This window comes from Pleurodeles waltl, chromosome 4_2 (assembly GCF_031143425.1).
Source record: "Pleurodeles waltl isolate 20211129_DDA chromosome 4_2, aPleWal1.hap1.20221129, whole genome shotgun sequence".
Taxonomy (NCBI): Eukaryota; Metazoa; Chordata; class Amphibia; order Caudata; family Salamandridae; genus Pleurodeles; species Pleurodeles waltl.
Genome location: NC_090443.1, coordinates 708,935,272 through 708,958,637, shown reverse-complemented (window position 1 = coordinate 708,958,637; position 23,366 = coordinate 708,935,272). Strand labels below are relative to the sequence as shown.

General features: G+C 42.1%; 1 protein-coding gene across 2 annotated transcripts in view; it reads right to left on the bottom strand.

Moving 5' to 3' along the window:
* The window catches only part of PKN2 (protein kinase N2), a 527,949-nt gene that overhangs the window by 336,274 nt on the left and 168,309 nt on the right, over positions 1-23,366 (bottom strand). For both annotated transcript variants that reach the window (XM_069232308.1, XM_069232307.1), the window contains exons 3-6: positions 14,887-15,041; positions 11,358-11,475; positions 8,663-8,808; positions 8,357-8,570 (exon numbers count right to left, since the gene is read on the bottom strand). In XM_069232308.1, coding sequence (XP_069088409.1) covers positions 8,357-8,570; positions 8,663-8,808; positions 11,358-11,475; positions 14,887-15,041 — 633 coding nt within the window. The remainder of the gene's footprint in view (positions 1-8,356; positions 8,571-8,662; positions 8,809-11,357; positions 11,476-14,886; positions 15,042-23,366) is intronic.

Below are 23,366 nucleotides of genomic sequence, written 5' to 3'. Positions count from 1 at the left end.
TGTTTTTATAATATAACAGCTGATGTTCTGAGAAAATGTCCCTACATAAGGATGTGTGTTTTTCTATGAATGTCAGAGACAAAACTTGGGCCACGTTCACCAGCAACCTATCTTACTGCAGCCTTGAAAGAAGCACAGAGTGAGCAAGAATGTCTTGTTTGAGAACAAAGTACTGGCCTAGGCAAAAACAGCTAGATAGAGAGAAATAAAACGTACCGCAAAGGTGGCTATTGTAAAAATAATAAAAAGGAGCTGATTAAAATATATCTAGGTTAAAGTGCACAGCGGCAGGCCTAGTATGCTAAAGTAAAGTGCATGGAACTATACCTAAAATAGCTACACATCAAGGGGAACAGGACGACTCTGGTTCTCACCCTGGTGGAAGGTCCACTATAGAGAGCCATGATCATCTTAGTGAAAGTTTAACCTAAGTTAAACTTAAGGAGGGATTCATGAAGGAATGTCCATGAGACTCTATTGAATGCCTTTTCAGCATCTAGTGTTATCGCACACTGTCGGAGTTCGTTGGATTTAGCGTTAGCAATAATGTGACATAGAAGGAGAGTTTTATTATTAGACAGCAGGTTCTTCATGAAGTCCACTTGAGATTAACTAACCAGGCGTGGCAGAAGGGGTTCTAGTCTTTTACAGATGATTTTGGCATATGTTTTTGCATCCAGATTGAATAATGAAATTGGTCTCAAATTCTTAGCATAAGTCAGTTCTCTGCCCTCTTTGGGGATTACTACAATGGTGGCTTCACTGGCTGGGCCAATGATGGTACCGCAATTTGAGAAGTGATAGTAGAGAATAAGTAGTGTACTGCTGCGGGTGTTGACAGAAGATTTATAAAAGTTGGCAGAGAAACCAACTGGGCTCGGGGCTTTGTGTGATTTCAGAGATTGGATAGCCTTATTAATTTCATCTAACTTTATTGGGGAGTCTAGGGACTCTTTCTGAATCGATTACAGCAGGCAGCTGTAATTTATTTAGGTATGCCCAACATTTTTCTTTAGTAGTGTTTGAATCATTCTCATATATCATATTTACTGAAATTCTTAAAAATCTCCATGATTTTTTGTGGGTTTGTATGCGTAATGTTCTGATTATCTTTAAGTGTGTTAAGTCTTTTGTTGGACTACCTCTGTTTCCAATACGACACTAGCATTTTTCTGGCCTTATTTGCCTTGCAAAGTTCGAAGCTTTTGTATTTAATAACCCAAACCCCAGCTTTTGTGCTCAGAACCCTATTATATTCATATTTGTTTCTACTGTTGAGAGTAGAAAGAATTTGAACATCTGGATTGGAAATGTGAGAGGCTTCTAAGGTCCTAATCTCAGTCTCAAGATCCTGAAGACTTTTATTGTGAGTTTTTTCAAACTTAGTTCAAATTAAAGAGTCCCTAACCATAGCCTGGAGTGTGTACTAAAATATATTAGGTGCATAATCAATGTCTGGGTTATTCTTCGATATAGTTCAGAACGGACTTTTCAAAAATATCTTTGTGCACCACATCTTTGAATCTTTGGATTTTGCAGCATGGTCTAGCAGTGGTACCCATGAAAGATACAGACACAGTAGAGAGATCAAAGACTAATCTTGGGAGGATGTCTGGTTGATCAGGTCTGTGTGTGGCTTAGATAGTAGATGGTAGTTTATTCTTGAGTATGTTTGGTGTAGGGTGGAGAAAAAATTGTAAACCCTGGTGTCAGGATGTTGCAGTCACCAAGATTCCTGAACGTTAAATTGTTAGCAGGGTTTGCAAACAGTTTTGGGTGATATGGAGGGTTGCATTGTGGATCTTGACTGTTGGTCAAGAGTAAGGTCCAAGGGAAGATTAAGGGCCCCCACCCAAGACAATCAACTCATCTGTAGGGGTTTTGCTAAGTGGTACTGTCAGAGATTCCCAGAATAATTAATCATCAGCCTTTGTGCCATATACATTTAGGACATAAAAGGAGTTCTTGTTTTAAGACAGTTTTGATGACATCCACCTTCCATCATCATCTGCTGAATGAGAGTTCAACGGACAGGTCTGAGTTATTGATCAGGGTTATCACTTCTCTTTTTATTGATAGCAGGGGAGCGAAGAGTGAGGCTAATCCAGTTCCTTCCAAATGAGGCTAACTCTCTATTGGTAAGCTTGGTTTCCTGTAAAAGCAGTATATCAGCTTCAAGTTTGTATAGATAGCTCTCAGTTTGTTTCAGTTTAACCGTATGATTACGCCATCAAGAGGACTAACAGCCATAATATAAGAATGTATGAATGATGAGCTGTATGACATGAGATATCCCTACATAATCATAATGAAGAGGTATGCATGTGTGATCACTCTGTAATAGTAAGCACTGAGTCCATGTGAAAGAACTTTTTATGACTGATTAAATCGATATCATCTTAATAGGAGAGTGAAAGTAGGGAATTCGACTCCTATTGGTAGACATAAATGGGTAAAGGGGGAAGACTGCCATCACAGACCATAGGTCTTAAGGCACAAAAAAGAACAATACAAAAATACACAAAGAAAAATCATCAGGAAATGAAAGAAACCACAAATCCATGCTCCCCACCCTTCACCCAATCCACCCACCCACCCGTACTGCAGAATGCGGGGGAGACGACAGAGGGGTGGGAGCCCATGTGTCGTAGGTATGCAATGCTAAGCAGAATAAAAGATAACTCTTGTCTACATATCTGAGAAATGCCAAATGTATTTAAATTATCAACAGGAGTAGAGAAACAGAGAACAGCTAGACCAAGCAGGGGACCATATTTGGGGGCTAGGATTTGTGTATTATAACAATTCCACTGCTGGTAATAAACCCAACTAACATATGCAGATAGCTTGTAACATAGCGAAGGCCAGAACACGACTATCACACATTATGTGTGTAAAAATGTGTGAAGAAACGTTTGTTTTTCCATATCTCCTAACTCAATATTCGGGTACTATATCAATGTACAACGCAAGTAAAGACGTGTAGAAGAGATGAATAAAACTGTTTGGAATACAAGGAACAAACAAACATATTTGTAGTGTCAGTTAAGAGAACAAGGGCTCAGAGAAGCACCTATCAGTAGTAGATAACATGTGCTACGAGATTTGGTAGCAGACGAATGGGCATATGAGTTCCTTCTTTGTCATCTAGGGAGGTCTGTCTGTCTCTGTAGTCATTGAAGATGTGGTGTTTTTCATCAGCTACGACCTTAAATTTCACAGGTCCAATAAACGAAAACTGAAGGTTTGCATTTCTAAGTCTTGGTATGAGGGCAGGGAAGCCTTTTCTGATCTCCACAGTAGATTTGGAGTAATCCAAATGAAATGGTTGATTTTGCATATGTGGGTCGAAATTAGTTCCACATGTTGATATCTCAGCAGGCGGCACGCAATCTGGCGAGTGATGTTTCCTGTGATGGGTTTGACTGATGCGACCCGGTGTGCCCATTCCAGCTCAAAGTCTTTTTTAAAGGTTAGTCCAGTCACCTGTGGGATCCATTTATCCAGGAATACAGGAGTTTGATGAGTCTTCTGAGCCTTCAGGAACTCCAAAAATATGTAGATTTTCCCTACCGTTTCTGTCTTCCAATTCTGCCATGTCTCTATGCAGGGAGATGGTGGTGATTTGTAGTTTTTTGGTATCCTTGTTTAAGAGTTTATTGTTATCCTCCAAGGTGCTGATTCGTCATTCAGCCTCTTTTACTTTGGCATTGATAGCTTTAATGTCAGATGTGATCGCAAATATTTCTTGTTGCATTACATCTGTGTTAGTCTTGGTAGATTTAGCTAGGTCATGCACCTCAGTAAGTTTAAATGAATCAGATCCATGGTACTGCTAATGTCAGACTTCTCTTTGATAGGACGGTCAGGGAACAGCAGTTCCGCTTTAGTCCATTTGTGGCCTGTTATAATTTATTTTTCAGCCATGGTTTTGATGGAGTGGAGGCGATATGAGGGTAGCACCAAGCTGTCACAGAGGTTGGACTTGAATCACAAATTTGTTTGTAAGTAGTTGGAAACTGGAAGGTGATAGGTCGCCGTGATGAAGCCAAAGTTATGGTCCGTGGTGATTTTGGTGTCCCTATGGCTGTGGAGCCTCAAATAGAAGGCTGGAGAAGGCAGTGGGTTTGTAGCCCCGAAGAGGGGAGCACTCTCAGTAATGCACTCTCAGTAATGCCTTAGGTATGAACCATGTGTATATTTACTCCTTCATTTGTAAAACTGTAGGACACTTTGTGGCAATTGCCATCTTAAAGGTCAGGCGGAAAGCGATAAGATTCCAAGAGATTGCTGGAGCTACAAGGTTCAAGGGTGATTTAAATTGTGTTGTTAAGCAAGGAGGCGCTTGTAGTACTAGTTTGGAAACAGAATTGCCAAAAGACAGTTCTTACTTGTGTGGAGGAGCACAGTTGTATCCTTAATTCTGAGTCTGATCTCGCTGAGGTCCGCTGGCCATTTCGTTTCTCAATGTGAAGCCGCGTTGGAAAAGAGTTCGGTTAGGAGCACTGCATGAAAGTCTTATTAATAAGTCCAGTGGGTAGGGATGCAGCCAGCTCCCTAGTTTCCCATCATCAGATCGGTCTTTTGTTCGTTATGGGATGGCTCGCAGACCATGATTACGGCAGTTAACACATCTTAGCAGCAGGAGCAACTGGATCAAGTGGCCATTCACTGTGTGGTCCAATCTGCTGGCGGGGGAGTTTTTGGGCAGAAAGCGGACTAGACACCAGGGATTTTTTTTAAACTCCAAAATTGGTTAGGCACAACCCTCCCAGGTATTGGGCCTAGCCCCCACCCATCCATACAACCCCCAGCACAAGCTTCCACAGTTCCCAAAGTAGTTTTTGTTTCTTGGAATGACTGGTGCACATGACACCCCCCCCCCCCCCCCAACAAGATGGGAGGTGTTTTCCTCCAATATGTCCCCCATCAAGTGACAGAAAGCCCACTAGACCGCCAGGGATTATATTTCTATGGCAATCGTCTGCCCTGGCAATGGGCTAATGCTCCCCAGGACCAAAAATATTTCTACCCACCCAGGTGGAGATTCAGTTTGTAACTTCAAATCTGTCCAGGAGGGGGGGGTGGCTCATCCCATCCCACCCCTAACCCCCCCAATGACTCAAAACAGTCTTTCTGGTCCCCAGGGCGCAGATAAGCAGTCTTTCACTCTGATCTGTCCTAGTGGGAGGGGCGGAAAGCCACCTAGACCCCAGGGAGGAGTTTTATTTTATTTCAACAAGGAGGGTAGGTGGACTGCCCACACATCAGGCCTAGCCTCCACCTCCAATATGACCCCAAGAGTCTTTCTGCCCCCTGGCAAATAAAGCATCAAATCTTTTCAGCAAGGAACATTTGTATTTTGGATTTTTTTTTATATAAACTCATGGTTAGCAGAACTGAGCTAAGTACCAATTTCATCCTACTTGTATGATGACTGGCTCCACTTTTTGGGCTCGGCTCAGCTGCCACCTGGAGAAACCTATCAAATCAAGACATTTCTGAAGTCCAGTGTGTATGCCTCACATGAATCCCACAAACGTCCTACCACTCAGCATTCCCCCACTAGTCCTGATAAAAATGCTACCCCCCCCACTTGTGTGACTTGACCTTGCTCCCTCGGCAGGCACAAATCAAACCAAGGTCAACAAGCGTTACTCAATGAGACTCACATTGACCTTGTTTGCCTGTTATGTGCAGTAGGACCAACCACACAAGTCGGGTAGCATTTTTACGGGAACAAGTGAGAGCATGCTGGACGGTAGGAGGTTTGTGGATTCCTTCCAAAGTCACAAATGCAAGGAAAATATGAAATTTTAGGATAATTTTGAGGTTTGCAGGACATTGTGGGTAAGACAACTTTGACAGGGTCCACGCGAGGCAAGTCAAGTTTGACTCCCCTGTGTGTCTAGTTTTTAACAATGTACAGGTTTGCTAGGTTTCCTTAGGTGCTGGCTGAGCTAGGACCCAAAATTCACAGCTACCCACTTTGCAAAAAACGTGTCCGTTCAGAGTGGAAAAAATGTGATGTATCTATGTTGTGTTTTGGGCCATTTCCTGTTGCATGCACTAGACCAGTGGTTCCCAACCTGTGGTCCGGGGACCCCCTGGGGTCCGCGAAGCCTTCTCAGGGGGTCCGCGAGAGCCTAGGAAATTAAACAATATTAACAAATATTGACAAATTAGGTCCCCAGCTTCCAGTAATGACTCAGGCGGGGGTCCCCGGATTCCCATGATGATTCAGTGGGGGTCCCTGGGTTTCATTAATGTTAAAGTGGGGGTCCACAGAAATCAAAAGGTTGGGAACCACTGCACTAGACCTACCTGCACAAGTGGCCTACCATTTTTATTACAATACATGTGGGAGCATAGGATATTTATTATTAAAAACTGGATTTACCTGCATTTGTGCAAAACTAACCAAGTGTATAAGAAAGATGATATTTTGAAAAATACCCTCTAAATCATTTGCTAGTATGGGTATGCACAAACTCAGATGTACAAATAACTACTGCTCCTAAAACTCCATATGTTGTGCCCATTTCAGAAATACATAGGTTACCTTGATAACCTTTTTTTACTCTACATATTTCACCATATGAATTGGTCTACACTCAGCACACAATTAAAAACTATTGTACGGTGCAACTCAGTTTTTGGCTCTGGGTACCTTGGAGAAACTACAGACTCTATGTAGCCTCACAACCAAAAGGGTCTAGCAAACGTAATGGTACATTGCTTTTCTAAATTGGCCATCGTGACTAAAAGTTAGAGGAAAACATTGGCACAAACGGCTGTTTTGTCCTACTTGTTTTCAATATTTATTAAGTTCAACAGTTCGTTTTTTGGGGGGAAAACCTTAAGGGATCTACACATATGTCCCCTTTCTGAATTCGAATTGTGTCTACTTTTCAGAAATACATAACTTTCTTGGATCACCACAAACTGGAAGTAGGCTGAAAGCACACAAAATAGGAAAATTGGTTACCTCTTTGAAAAATGCCAAAGCTGTGGTAAAAATTAGTTTTTTTGATTCAGCCCTGCATGTTCCTGAAAGTCGGGAAGATGGTGACTTTGGCACAACAAGTCGTTCGTTGAAGCCATTTTTATTGAAAAAAGACAATTACCCAGAACACTCAACATTTAGCTACATTTTAACTATTTTTTCAGTCCCCTCCAAGGGAAACCACAAACCCTGGGTGCCTTTAGAATCCCTAGGATATTGGGAAAAAAGGACACAAATTTGGCATGGATAGTTTATGGGAATAAAAAGCTACGGAGGCCCACGCGCTAACTACCCCAAATGGCCGGGGGGAAGGGAGAACGTGGAATATAGCAGGAATAGGGGTAAACTCCATTTGTAAATAATTAGTATTTTAATTTTTTTTTTACAAAAATGGGTGCATTCGGTACTGGTGTAGTGCTCAAGCACATGAGCACACATGTAATGTACAAAGTGAATTGACCAATATGAGTCAATCTAAAAATCCTGATCTGAATACTTACGAGTATAATTTTCTGTACATTATGGTTATGAAGTTCTAAGGTTGCTGCCAAATCAATGCTTCCTTCAGCTTGAGGAAAATGGGGCTATTTATTCAAGTAAAAGGAGTGAGGACATTGACTTAACCTTTCTTTAATAAAGGTCAGTGCGAACAATAGGTAACAAGGAGGACCCTCACCAAGAATCATTGCCAAAACTAGAATTACCATGAATGTGTAAACTGGTTTCAAAGATATGTCACGACGTTTGAGCACCCAGATGCCTATTAATCTTGGACTTGGTGGGCCTGAACACTTTTCGGGAATATGTGGCTGCTCCAAGATACATGACTATAATAATCAAAGTATTTTTGAGAGAAGATTTAATATAAATTCTATGCACTTAACTTCGTAGTCCTACATTACATATAAAATACAAGGAAACAGCACTCATCAGATACCAAGGGGTAAGCCATGCTGCTGGACCTAAATGCCAAATGATTGTGGACAAGCTCCAACTATAGACCCTCTTTGGGAAATATATGGACTCTTTAGCCTTCATGATAACAACAATCAAAGTATTTTGCATCGTGGTTTCATGTAAGTAAATAACTCATTTCCCTTATGAAACCTCATGAAGATTATTTAATGTTCAAACTATCTGGGCTACCAGAACCCCAAAGTAATACTACAGGAGAAAATGTCTGACTTTTTCAAAGCACATTTTGCCAATCAGGGGGGCAATATCTTCAATTCAGGAACACAGTTCCTTCCATGGTCATTAGCAAGCTCCTGGACTAAACCCAAAATAAAGTCCTTAATTTCCATGGAATCAAAAAGGTGTTTTAGAAAAACAAATTAAACAAATACCTACCCGTCAAAGCTGCTGGTTTTGATAGTGTACTGTACTGGTTTTGCGTAGATATCATACTCTGACGTGGGCTTAACGGTGGTGAAGTGACCAGCGACAATTCCTCTATGATAATACTGCTTTTCGGATGGTTCTTAGGTAATTCGTTCAATCGTTGTTCCAAAGAATATTTTAAAAGGTCTAATTTCTGGCTTGATTCATTAAATCTTGCTTGAGCCTATATGGATGTAAAGAAAGCAAGCATTTAAAATAAAAAAGGCTCACTTACACAGTTTTGAAACTAAAAAGGAAGATAAAGGTATATAATACCTCAGAAAGTGCTTTTCTGTCTGTAACTCTCCCAGAACCAAGCAATTTCATCACATTCTTGGCACCTTCTGCTACTGCAAACTCTATCCTAAAATGATGTAGTAATTCTTCCATCCGAAGTTCAAGCGGGCTTATCACTGGCTTTGCTGAAAGTAAAGAAATACCACTATTAATGTATAATAAGATAAATACTTAATTTCTTGTAACATACAGAAACTGACAATGATTGTCTTCCAATACATTTGGTGAGAACTAAACCAGTGTTGGGAAATGAAAGCTATTTAGGACGTATAAGTGCAGTTCTATCCAGCACACATTAACTACCTACACTAGTCTGCTTCAATGTAAACCAGACCACGTATGGTTCCAACCATCATAGGATGTTAATTAAACTCAAAGACTACACAGGGCCAAGACTCGGCATCAATGGGAGTTTGCATTTGATTCAGCAACACCATATTTGAGCAAGTTTCAAATCCGGAGTTTTTTGTTGTTGTTTTATTTACATACACTAAACTCTGGCGATAATTTCGGCGGTCACAAAATTGCAAAAGTCTAAATTCTGAAGCTTCAAACGGGGTGGGGGGGGAGGACGTGCAGATTTACTAGCTAATTCATCCCGCTCCCCCCCCCCCAGCTATATTTCAAACTGAGTGCTACTTAATGGGGAAGAAATACCATTATATCCACAGCCTCAATACTTATTGGATGTAGAATTACCTTCCTAGCACCCTGACTTTCTGAATGAGATCTATAATATACGCTCCCCAGAATGTCCGGCGATCCTTAGCAGGTCACAACTAAGTGCTGATTCTAGCAGGCTTACCATATTTCATTTGTTTAAGAGAACGAGCCATTACAATACTCACATATAAAATAAAAACGCTGAAAGCTTTGGCTTGTCTAGAGTCCGCTACTGATAAAAACTGAGGATAGACATAAGCTAAATACGACAGCAGAGCTTGTAGAGAGATCTATCAAAAGAAAGACGCGTGTGGGATTCCTATGCACCTATACTGCTTGGTATCCCGAACTAGTTCCTCAATATGTAGAGGTTCCATGTCACTGATTCTGCAACTCGTAATTTAGGATCAGATCAACTGAAACACAGAAATTTGGTCCACAACACACTTTAGAATTACATTTCTCAATCCAGCAAGCTGCGACCAAAATCGAAGTTTATCCAGCTCAACTGTGTCAAACACCCTGTCTGTTTCCACTGCTTAAGGGCCACAAGCCTTTGTCTCAGAAAAGCAGTACAGTCTGAAGCAGCTGAACTATAAGATGTTATGCAGTAAGGCTATTCTAGGGAGGTGCTTAGAGGCCCATTTATACGTGACACAGAATACATGTCATTCTGTGAAGCTTGTGCCATGAGTGTGTACACGCAACATATCACTTGTTCACATTGGAACTTTGGATCAAAGCTTATGCTTAAATAGTAAGGGTCTATAATTGGGTACACAGTGATATGATTCAGTAGATGGCGGATACATCCAAACTGCATTGCTTTGTATGGGACAGAAAACAAGTAATTAATTGTGGAACCAAGGCATTCTGCTAAACGGAGGTTGGGAGCAGGTGTAGCGAATAGGAAGAGACCTATTTGCTCTAGTGTTTCAGGTTGGTTTGTTGCATGCCTCTGGATAAACTGCACATTTTATTATTTTCAACTGAAGGGGGGTGTGGTGGTGGGAGGCCCGATGCAGCAGCTTCCAAAAAAATCCAGTGATTTGGCTCAAGGACAGTTTGTTGATTAGGAATAAGGTATGTACGTTATCTAGGGTGGGCTTCTCCAAGGAGCAGCTCATGTGCTACTGGTAAACAGCTCTCTGGCTACCTGCAAGTAGCTCCTCTATGTGTAGCACGCACTACTAAGTTAGAAGCTTTTGCTCTGTTGAATAATTCTATGTATACTAAAATTGAAAAGCCTTTATTTGAGACGTAAATGTATGTATTTACAGAATTTATAAGCGGATAGTTGCAGGAAAATGTTGAATTTGCAAAATATATTTAAAGTTGATGTTCAAATTACATTGTATATACATATTACTTATATTATCTTGTTGCCAGGGGGTACAGCAGTTACTTATTAGACCTGAAGATGTCTTACACATTAATTAAGTTCTTTCTCGTATTACTGCTGGCAACCCTGCATGCTGCACCGAGCTGATCACTGCTGGTAATCTTGCATTGGGTTGGCATTATTGTTATCGTATTTGATGTGCGCACTATTACAACACTAATAATATCAGTAGCTTGGGATGCCGAAGTAGCTTAATACACAAAAGGTTGGAGACACCCAGATCTACGACATTTTTTCACAAAAAAAGTATTTTTTCATATTTGCATGTTTTGCATTAAACCTTTATGACTCACCATTAAGATGATTAAGTGGCAACACATATACAGTGGAAACGTTTTGCTTTTTTATGTGTAACATTTTGAAATGCAGATTATGTGCAGCAGGTTTCGTTCCCTATATGCAGCTTGTCTGCAATCAATCGGGCTTCCCATTTTTGCTTCAATGCCACATACTAAGAGCAAGCCACACTTCTTGATCGGTTTTCTAAGGCTGCACTTCTAAGTCGTATTCTCAGATTTTAGTTAATAAGCAATGAAAGCTCAAAAATGCCTGCAGAATCAAGCACTTCCATTAACACATCTTTCGTTTTCAATGTTCAAGTTTCATCACCATTATCATACGCCATTTCGTTTGTCTGGACGGCCTGCAGAATTTGCATTCTTATAACTTCGATTTTTGTTTTGCTGTCCTGAAGCATTTGCTGAGCTGTGGCCAGAAGCTTCCGATCCTATTGAAACACAGAATAGATTACCATTATTGAAATGCTTCATGAGAAATATTATCGCATTATAAAAACACGGTATGACAAATACTCCTATTTAAAACAATTAAAGGAAAATGGCATGCCCAATAGTGGTCAGTTCAGATACACTACTGGCTACAATGCTGTGCAGTCTGTATTTACAGTTCAAAACTCTTGCGAACGTCCTTCTGCCTGGGGAAATTACAGACGCGGTAAGTTTCACCACAAGAAGGAAGCTACCAGAGCCACTGCAGGGGGTGGGTGTGCAAAGCAGCATGATAAGCAGGAGCAAATATGCTTCTCTCCCCCCCCCCCAAAAAAAATAATAATAGTAAAAACGGCACGTATGAAGAATTCATAAGCCCTTTCACTGTAGTGTGTCAGTCACTGCTCTGCCCATGAGTATATGTTTTAAACTTCAACAGGAGAGCTCAGACAGCCCGTGTGGATTACTAATGCACCATGTGAACATGAACAAGACAGGACAAAAAAAGGGAGTGAAATGTGGGTAAACTCCCCCATACGGCAGAGAAGTGGATTAATACAGTTTAGAAAAAGAAAGAGGAGGGGTACTGGGTGTGCACCCACGGAAAAGAAGAGGGGACCTTAATCAATTGTCTGGGGATTCACAACTGGAACGTTACTGGTGTAGTCTTATAGGAAAAACGGCATTATCTTTTGGGTGGTTGCTACTATTTCCAGTAGAAAGAAGACTTTGTGGTGAGTCCCGAGAAAAGAATACTCAGGATGAACTGGATCTTTGTTGAAGGCACCAGCGAGATTTGGAGTTAACAGGACGCAAAGCCTGTTCGGACTTGTCCTGCATATGAAGTTGACAGCAATCCCGGAGACCTGGACTGAAGTAAGCAGCTGAAACTTCTGAAGAGAAGGAACTGCTACAGGTCATGGAAATCCAGGGCAGAGCCTTCCATCTGTTTTTCTTACAAGGAAATGGTGAGTAATATCTCTCACCCTTTCTAAGGACGAGACCAACTTCTTTACATAGCCTGGGAACAAAGGCTGTCGAACAACGAGGGTAGATTTCCTTCAGTAGGCTACAAGCGTAGATTTGCTGCTAAAATATCCTATACTAATCTTAAATCTCAGCTGCTAAAATGACAAAGTTAACACATACTAAAACTTTTGAACCCCGCTGTTATTGATTCTTATATAATCAACAAAGCATCCTAGATATTGGCTGTCAGGTGCTAAGAAATCACCTCAAGCTAAACAAGCCAAAACATGACACTAGCATCTGGTAAAGGGGATATGTACCACCCATTCACCAGTTGGCCAAAAAGCTTGGCTGATCTCCAAACCCATCACACCAAGTGAGGATGGCTGAAGACAGGTCTGCATATTGGCAGCTGGGTCTAGTCATCTTGAAACAGGGACTTCTGGGTAATTTTGCAGGAAGGCATAAAGGAAGTGCTTGAAAGGAGTTGAAAGAATTGCAAGAAAATTGTTAGTGCTGGGCAGCAGAATTCCTCTAGTCATTAGGTAATGTACAGGACAAATCTGGCACCTCCAGTACCACCTCTTCATAATATTCTTGGGAATGTTCCATCTAAAGGAGGCCTTGCTGGAAGGTAATGTTAGCTTTTGACTCCTGGCTCATGCTGGAAGGACTCGCATATGGACTCAAGGACTCTGGAATTCTGTTGGCACTCAGGGACAGGAACTGCTCTCCAAGTGTCGAGCAGTTGCCTCCTGTTTACAATCGTTAGGTACTCAAAAATGTAAGGTCTCTTGACAAGAGGAAAACCCAGCTGACAAAAGGGGGACGAGATCCTCCAGGACAGAAACCTAGTAGCCAGACATCTCCCCTCAGGAGCTAGGGGCTGCAGGGCTTCCAAGAAGAAGCTTTTCCAGACTAAGAGCTTCATTACGAGGATGGTGGTCTTAAGACCGCCAGCCTCACAATGGTCGACCGTTGCAGACAGGGTGGTCCGACCACCCCATTATGACCATGGCAGAGCCACCACGGTCCAACCACAGACACCGCCAAGCTGCCACCAGCCTACAGCCTACAGCCTGGAAGCTGTATTCAGCCAGCGTAGAGCTGCAAGCAACGATGCCCTGGGGATTACAAGTCCCCATCAGCCAGTCTTTCCATGGCGGTTAACACCACCATGGAAAGGATGGCGGAATGGGCGTCGGGGGGCCCTGGCATGGGCAGTGCAAGAGCCCCCCATGCACAGCACCATTGCGCATTTCACTGCCTGAATTACGGGCAGTGAAATGTGTGATGGGTGCACCCGACGCACCACAACATTGCCGCAGGCTCAATTACGAGCCGGCGTCAATGTTGTTGAGAGTGTTCAGCTGGGCCAGTGGAAAACTCCTAACATGGCAGGCAAAAGACCTCCAGTACTGGCGGTCTTTTGCCTGCAGTGGCTTCGGCAGTCCTGTAAAAGGACTGCTGAGGTTGTAATGAGGCCCTAAGTCTGAAGGCGAAACCTTTGACGGAGACAAACCACTTGATGCATCCAATCTTTTCTCTGTCCCGGTCAGCATTAAGTTGCTCCTAGGTCTTGGATCCATCATGAACCAATGTTTTTCCATATTTCTTGACTTCTTTTAAAGCAATTTTTGCCTCACAACTTTATAAATCCACATTTTTAGTTCCCTTTGGGAGACTGTCTGCTATAGCTACCAGGGGTTCAGCAGAGATTCTCTTATAACTGTGTTTTGACCTAAAGAGATTGGGTTTACTGAGTTGGAAGGGGTACCCTCCACTCCCAAATTAGTAACCAATTTCAGATAGGCTTTTCTTAGTTTTCAGCTTTATGTTGCCATTGCTAATTTTACTGGATATGTGCAAATCCTATTGGAATTTTGCAACTCATTTTGATAGTTGTTGTATGCATTTAAGGCTACTGATGCAGAGGACCTCAAACTCTTGATGTGTTCTCTCAAGACCCATTCTTGCTCTAGAGATCATACAATCATCCTCAAATGAGCTTCATGTATCAGCACTTTGTGTATTCTGACAACAAGCAAGTTTCTAGTCAACAGGGCATTTAGGAAATCATAACTAGCAACAGCAATACAAATGTGTTATGTGAAGGCCATTTGGAAGGACTTTGCTGAAATCTAAAATACCATATTTTTTCTCCAGGATAACCTGTTGTCTTCCTGTAACTTGTGTATCCTATAAGTGGTTTAATTTCTAATGGCGATTTCCTTTCCACATTTTTCCCATTAATTTCCTCTCCTCCAGTAATAGGATTTTCACTCTCTAGGTAGGTTTGTCATTTAATAGAGTGGGTCTTGATTTGCTGTTTCCCAGTCGCTATTTTACTTTATAAAATAATAAATATTTCTACCGGACATTGTTACTAAATGAACGCACGGCTGCAAAATAGGCATTTTAATGCATCTGTCAAGTGTTACCTTTGAGGGTCCATTGGAATATGTCTGTATCATGTTCTCGGCTCCCTGTTTGACCTTTGACTCTATATCCAACTGTTTTTTCAATGCCATCAAACGTCCTTTGTTCGTAGACGATCCACAGTCGCTACGTGGCGTATCTGGAGTTTTGGGGCAATCTACATATGAGCAAGGAACAAAGCTTAAGCAGCAATAGTAGGCAAAAGATTTTCCTTTACAATATTAAAAAAAAAAAAGCATAAGAACAGATGACAGCAGCATATATGTGCTTCTTAGAAGCAAAGAATAGAAAATGAAAACATAATAATTTAAAACACAAAATGCATTAGGCACTATACAAAACTTTATACATGGATTACAGGGTTAACAATGAATTCAATGATCATTATGGCAAAAATAAAATTTACAAATAATTAAGGAACAATAAATTTGTTACATCCCCACCAGCAAAAGTCGAAAATGAATTATATCTAGGAAACATTTGATTATGAATATTTCTACTTTACATTGAACACACAAACAGATCTATTTACGTATCTATAACAATATTATACAGTAGCTGTTTTCACACTGCAGTTATGGTTCAGATACACTTTTCTTTAAAAACTAAATAGTTACTTACCAGTAGGAGTAGTTGTGCAGTCTAAAGAGTTTTCTGGATTCACATGCTGTGCATTATTCCGCTATCTAGTGGTTGGGTCCAAATCTATCTTTTTTTCCTTCATTTCTTTCTTTCCTTCCTTCCTTCTTTTTTGTTTGCTGTTATTGTGGGCATCGTCGACCACCATCAAGTGGTATGTCCGTCCCCTGTGTGATGTCAGGCAATTCCCTGGATGTTCCTGTGGATAATGGCAATCTTGGGATTTTTTTGGGGGGAGTTTATTGTTTTTAGTCTGTCTTTTCCCTTCCCACCTGATTACATTGTTTCCCATTTCTGGGGAGGTGGGTGGGTCGCGTGTGAATCCAGAAAACTCTTCAGGCTGCAAAACTACTCCTACTGGTAACTAACCATTTTGCTTTGCAGCATGAATCCTTTTCTGGTTTCACATGCTGTGCATTATTAGATTATGTATCAGTATCCCTTTCTTTGGGTTGATTGGGATAAAATGAGGATGAACCTCCAAACAGGTGCTGCAGTACTCTGTTCCACTTGCGTTTCTTTGTTCATTTGTATATCCACACAGTAAAGTTCTGCAAATGTGTGAAGAGAGGGCCATGTTGCTGCAGCGCAAATTGTTTCAAATGGGCATCTCTGCTAGGAACACTAACGTTGCGTCCTCCTTTCTTGATGGGTGGGCTTTGGGGCGTGATTGGGAGTATCTTCTCTGCAGAGGAGTAGCAGATCTGTATTGTTTCCACAATCCATTGTGCGATATTCCCCTTTGCTACTGAAGAACCCTTGGTGGATTTTGCATAGGAAATGAACAATTGGTTTCTCTTACTTAACGGTTTAATTTCTTGCAAATAGTATATTAAAGCTCGCATTATGTTCAAGGAGTGCAGGGCTCTTTCCACTAGCGTTTGCGGTTCTTTGAAGAATACTGGCAGTTAAATGATTTGGCTGATGTGAAAATTGCTCACTTTTTTGAGTATGAACTATGGATTTGGTCAGGGAACTACTTTGTCCTTGTGTATTTACATGTATGGTTCCTGTATTTTTAAAGCTTGTAGTTCACTCACTCTCCGTAGTGATGTGACAGCAATTAAGAAAGCTATTTTACTGTGATACATCGGAGATCTGCCTTGTGCATAGGCTCAAAAGTTTTTGTCATCAATTGAATTAGCATTGTGTTTAGCTTCCACACAGGTGCTGGTACGGTCCTCAGAGGGTGGGTGGGTCAGGAGGCAATTCTCTTTGATCCCTCTAAGGGCCTTTTCTCACTGGTAAACTGAAGAAGTAGTTACATGATGTGTCTCTGGTGTATGCTACTATGGCTGCCAAGTATTGAATAGTTTAACCCGCTGTCCAACAGATGAGTGGGGTATGTTAGAAGTATTTGCTGTCTTGTTTGCATTGTTTTGTTTCTCGTGCACCAGTGTTTTGTTTCTTCTCCACTGTGCTGCACAGTATTGTCTTGTGGTAGCCTTCCTTTGATATTTCCAAAATTCTAGGCAATCGTTTTGTCTGAACTCTATGTATTTAGACGGAAGGTTGCTAAATTGAGTGTTGCTGGCTCCGGGTGGTACACTTTCCCCTCCTGCATTGTAAGGAGGACCTGTTACACTTTTATCTTGATCATTTGTCCCCTGGACATCTCTAGTAGGTTTGAGTACCAGGTCTGTCTGGCCCATTGTGAGATTATTAGGATGAGGTTTATCCTGAGTTGTCTGGCTTTCTCAGCAGCTTGTGTATTAGGGGGATCTGTTGAAAGGCGTAAGCCAATCTCCCTGACCATTTTAGGGACATGGCATTCCCTTCTGACTGGTGGTGTTGGAACCTGGATGTGAAGTGTCAGCATTTTTTGCTCTCTGATGTTGCAAACAGATCGATTGTTGGCTTGCCCCAGACCCTGAAGATCCTCTACTCAGTTTCCTGTTTAAGTACCCACTCATGTGAGGTGCTTTTAGGTCTGCTTAGTCTGTCCATCTCTGTGTTTTCTTTACCTGGTAGGTGAACACTTTGCAGGTTAATCCTCCTTGGGATCACCCATTGCCATATTTATTGGGCTAGCTTGCTGAGGGTGAATTACTTCCTCCTTCCATCTTTGTTCAGGAAAAACATAGTTGTATTGTCTGAATCAGTAATGACTTTCCGGTTATGTGTGCCTGAAAAGCCTTCAGAGCTAGAAACACCGTCTTTATCTCCAGGAAACTGATGTGTTTTACTGCATCTGTGTTGTTCCATTGTCCTTGTACCTTCAGGTTGCATGTGTGTGCTCCCCATCCTTTGTGGGATGCATCTTTCCTGATGGTCACAGTTTGAGTTGGTCTTTCTTTGTTGTCCACCATTATATCTCCTTTTATATCTTTGCTGTTACAACCACTAGATCCTCCCACCTTCTGCCGCCCTGTGACCATCTGTTGCATAATCATTGCAGGAATGGGGGCATTTGTATTCTGCATGTGTTATGAATGGAATGCATGATGCCATCATGCCCATTAGCTTAATGACCATTCTCAATGTCAGAGACTGCCCCATCTAGTATAGGGGAGCTCGCTCTACCATCGCGTTTACTGTCTTCTGAGTCGGGTATGCTTGTGTTGTTTTCGAGTTCAAAGTCACAAGTAGGAAAACCTTTTCCCGCTCCGGTTGTGAAGACGACTTCTTGTGGTTTATGGAAAACCCTAGGCGTTCTAAGGTTGTGATCACTCTTTAATGTCCCTTTGGCATTTTTGTTTTGTCTTTGCCTTTACAAGCCAGTCATCTAGGTATGGATATACATGTATTCCTTTTCTTCTCAGAAAGGCTGCAACTACTGCGAGGCATTGTGAAAAGACCCTTGCTGCTGACTTTATGCCAAATGGTAAGAATCTGAATTGCTAGTGTACCTTATCAAGTATGAATCACAGGTAACTTTTATGTGCTTGACTCATGGGTATGTGCAGATAGGAATCCTTCAGCTCTAATGTTGCCATGTAGTCCCCTTTTTGTATGAGTGGAATTACACCCTGAAGTGTTGTCATCTTGAAATGTGTGCGGATGAACTTATTTAATAATCGGAGGTCCAGAATTGGTCTTTAGGTGAGGTCTTGTTTTGAAACCAGGAAGGAGGTTGAGTAGTTTCCCCTGCTTTGTTCCCTTACTGGTATCTTTTTATTGCTTGCTTTTGTAGAACATTTCTGACCTCTTCCCTGAGCTGTATGATTTTGGTGAAACTGGTAATGGTTTTAGGATCAATTCTATTTAGTATTTGTGACTTATTACGTTTAAAATCCAATTGTCCATGGTTATTTCCGCACACTGCTGTGGGTAATTTCCTATTCTGCCTCCCACTGGTGGTTTGTTGGGTTCTGTTTCAGTTGTTAAGTCGTTTACTGATGGCTCCTCCCCTTGGGGTATTTGTCCTCTTCCCCAAAAGGGCTGCCTTGCAGGGTGTTGCCACTGTTTGCATGTGGTCTGCAGTGTGGCTTGTTGCGAGTTGAATTGAACTTGCTATTGTTGCTGACCTTATGGGAAGGGTCCCCTGCCTGTGGGTCTTTTGAGTGTGCTTCCACCCCTGTTGAATGCACCTCTCTATCGTAAGGCTCCCATTGCCTTAGCCATCTCATTGTCCTGTATAATTTGCTGCAAGGACTCACTGACCACCTGGTTAAATAGTACATCCCCTATAAACGGTTTGTTGATGACGGAGGCTGGTATTTCCTGCTTGAACCCTGGTAGTCTGAGTCAGACATACCTCCTTAACACTGTGCCCGAGCACATCTGCTGCAGACAGTGTCTGCTGCTCCCAAAAGCAGACTTCAGGCATGTGTTGGCAAAAGTTTTGCCTTCCTGTATTATTGCAGAGGCTCTCTTTTTGTCCTCTTCAGGAAGTTTCTGCAAGAGTTCCTCAATTTTGTCCCAATGCAGGTGATCAAATCTGTTTAACAGCGCACTGGAATTAGCAATTCTCAATTGTGCTGCAGCTTCGCTCTCCATCTTTCTTCCCAACGTATGTCGAGCAGCTTGCTCTCCCTTTCTGGTGGAGAACCTGTTGAGGTGTGTACGGTGTTTTGTTTTCTGGCTGTCGCAACAGTGTTGGAATCTGCTGGTGTGTTTGCCTGGATCTTTCAGGGGTCTTTAGTTGAGGGCCGATAATTAGTTTCGGGGGTGAGGAGGTGGTTGGGGAATTGGGGTAGCGGGGAGGATAGGAAAATTGGGGGAGGGGGTTCTAACTGCTTTGACTGTGGCAGGTTCCCGAAAGGCTTCTTTGCCCTGGTCCAATATGCTGGGTAGCACTGGGAACTATAGGTTCCCCTTATTGGCAGGCATTAGTTTCTCAAGCAGAAAACAGGAATCACATTTCTCCTCCTACAACTGAACCCCACGTGTCTACAGCCTTTCTGACCAGACTGTTGCACATTGTGAGGTCGTCAGGCAGTGATGGCCTTGAGGGGTAGTGATCTACCTCCTCTTCTGGAAATTGTGTGTCAAGGTTGTTCCAGCACTCCTCAGCAAACCCTACTGTTCCTTCTTCCTCTTCATGTTTGTAGAACTACTCTTCTGCTTCTTTATCATGAGATTCACTGAAGTTTCTAAAGCAGATTCCTTCTCTTGGATGGCGAAGGCCATCAAAGGTTCCCTTAAGGAGTCGAACTCCTTCTTTGGTTGAAGAAGCGAAGTCATCTCAGTCTCTACTCTTCACTTCCTTTCCACCACTTGCAACTTTTCAATGTTGAGTCAGCGATGGCCTTTTTTTCAGTGTTGACCGATCGGTTTCCAAGGGTTTGTCTCCCCACCCAATCAAGGTCTCTCGACCTGATGGGCCTATCAATGTTTTTGTCGCTTTGTCATCATCTGTATCCCGTGGCTGAGATCTGTGGGCTACTTTTGCTCACAGCTGACCTTCAATCGTCATTTTCTTCAGCGTTGCAGCTGCCTTGTGTGGCTTTTTCTCAGAGGTTTGAGTCTGTGTCTCTTCACAATTTGGTTACCCGCTGAGATTTTCTTTTGGCGTCCTTCACCACCTTCTTCGCTTGTGTCCTCTCCACATCTGCTTCAAGAATTGATGACCGATCCTCCGTGGGCTGTCTCTGCCTCTTGGACGTTCTTGTCATCATCGCTGGACAGTCCCAGGTCTTTAAGCAACATATGTGGTATTACAGTGGTCTGTTGTGAGGTTATTTTAGCAATTACATAGGCACATTACTTAGGCCTGGGCTTGAGGCCTGTGCCCTCCCATCTAGTTATATTTCGCTTTTATTTCCTTTATTATTTTAGCAAAGCTTAATTTTAGTGGAAATGTCTTTCATTCTTTTATCAGTTGCCCTTCTACGCAGAATCTGTTATTCATTTCTTTGCATAACATTTTCATCCTATACTCAACCCGGGACTGTACACAATATTTACCGGGTATTGCCGGTCCAAAGAGTACATTGTCTAGCCTACACAGAAAAGTATGTGCTGACAAGTCAGTGAAGTTCTTAGAATAACAGACATATTATAAAACATCACCTGCTCACACCATCTTAGAGGGGACATTCCAGCCAGATTGCCATCTCATGCTGCACGTCGTTGTGGTTTCTGCTGAAACCCTTTGGTACCTCCGCGTCTAAGTGGAAGGACTCCCAGCAGACTAACAGACCTCTGTTTCACCTCTGAGAGCAAGTATGGGAGTTGGGCTTCCTTTCCAGGACCAGAGGGGTGGATTAGGGCTACCAATGCAACTTGCTCTCATGTAGAAACTTAGTAGTGTATGTAGGGATGTTGTGACAATATGGTGGGACTCTTCTTGTGTTTCATTTTCCAGGTCACTGCTGTAATAGCGCTGTGTTTCACTATCCTCATAATCGCCATTCATGCCTTTTTATATAGAACCCAGTTACCTCAATAAAATCTATTGCGCCAAGACTCTGCTTCTCTTTTATCTTTGCATGAGTGATACTTGTATAACTGAGAGAAAGGGGTAAAATCTGTTCCACCACGACTTCCCTGAGAAGTGAGAGTGTCATGGGATAGGTTGCCACAAATAACTCTTATCTTTGGTATTGGTGAGGTGCTGCTAGCTACCCGGAATGGTTAGGCCGACAGCTGTCACACAGTGTGGGCTCAGACTCCGTCCCTCATACTCTGTGGTGCTGCTGCCAAAATTCTAGCAGTCTCGTTACTAAAATGGGAGTCTACGACAGTTCCAGTCTTTGTTTTTGACGTATCTTCAGGGTCTTTGGTACGAATGCAGCGCAGATCTAGCAGTCCTCGTACCGGTGGTCCTTCGCCACACAGATGTTACAGATTTCATGATGGTCTTGCTTCACACAGTTGTGGTCGCAGTTTGGGCAAAGTGTAAAGGTTTTTTCCATGACCCCTACCTTGCCTCATTCTCCAACCCCGTTGGAAGGAAGAGTGAATGGTCCCCTTCTCTCTAGTCTTCTCCTTTGCCTGGTTTGACAACACTTTTTTCAGTGAATTTTTTTTTTTTTTACAAAAAAGGTTTTGGAGCTCTTCCGTTGCTTCAAGACCCAACAGTGGAAAAAAGGAATATGAAGATGGCCACTACACACAGGAACTTCCAGGGCACCATCTGACGTCACACAGACAATGGAGATACCGCAAAAAAAAAAACGAGAAATGAAAGAAAGACAATTCCGGATCCAACCACTAGATTGCAGAATAATGCACAACATGTGAATCCAGAAAAGGATTCATGCTGCAAAACACATTTTTTGATTTGCCTGTAACTTTTCACCCTACAGACAGATCTTCATCAAATCTGGAAATCACCTGAAATAATCACCAAAGGTGTGGTGTAAATCCTCTAGCAGTTTGTAAGATATACGTGTTTTAAAAAAAGGTTTTGAGCTCGATTTAAACACATCTTGGCCATATGCAATCTGCAAATTCTCCCAAAAATTAAAATTAAAGGAATTCTATTGGGGGAGACAGTTTTTTCTGCATGCTTTCCTCTCAGAGACAAGGTTCCAGTGTTGGACCAATGGATCTAAATAATGTTATTTGCTAGCCACAAGAGAAAGACACAGTCTCTGTATCCTTCAGTATATATATATATATATATATATATATATATATATATATATATATATATATATATATATATATGGAAAATGTCACTTACCCAGTGTACATCTGTTCGTGGCATTAGTCGCTGCAGATTCACATGCTGTGCACATCCCGCCATCTGGTGTTGGGCTCGGAGTGTTACAAGTTGTTTTTCTTCGAAGAAGTCTTTTCGAGTCACGAGACCGAGGGACTCCTCCCATTTCGACTCCATTGCGCATGGGCGTCGACTCCATCTTAGATTGTTTTCCCCGCAGAGGGTGAGGTAGGAGTTGTGTATGCTAGTAATAGTGCCCATGCAATGGAGTGAATGCGTATGTACATAATGAAGTTTCAAGTAATATATTTACAAATGTACAAATGTTTAAGATCTACTTCTAAACGGCTACAGGCTCCCGGGGAGGCGGGTGGGCGCATGTGAATCTGCAGCGACTAATGCCACGAACAGATGTACACTGGGTAAGTGACATTTTCCGTTTGATGGCATGTGTAGCTGCAGATACACATGCTGTGCATAGACTAGTAAGCAGTTATCTCCCCAAAAGCGGTGGTTCAGCCTGTAGGAGTTGAAGTAGTTTGAAATAATGTTCTTAGTACAGCTTGACCTACTGTTGCTTGTTGTGCAGTTAACACATCTACACAGTAGTGCTTGGTAAATGTATGAGGCGTAGACCATGTTGCTGCCTTACATATTTCGTTCATTGGAATATTTCCTAGAAAGGCCATGGTAGCACCCTTCTTTCTGGTTGAGTGTGCCTTTGGTGTAATAGGCAGTTCTCTTTTAGCTTTAAGATAGCAGGTTTGAATGCACTTAACTATCCATCTAGCA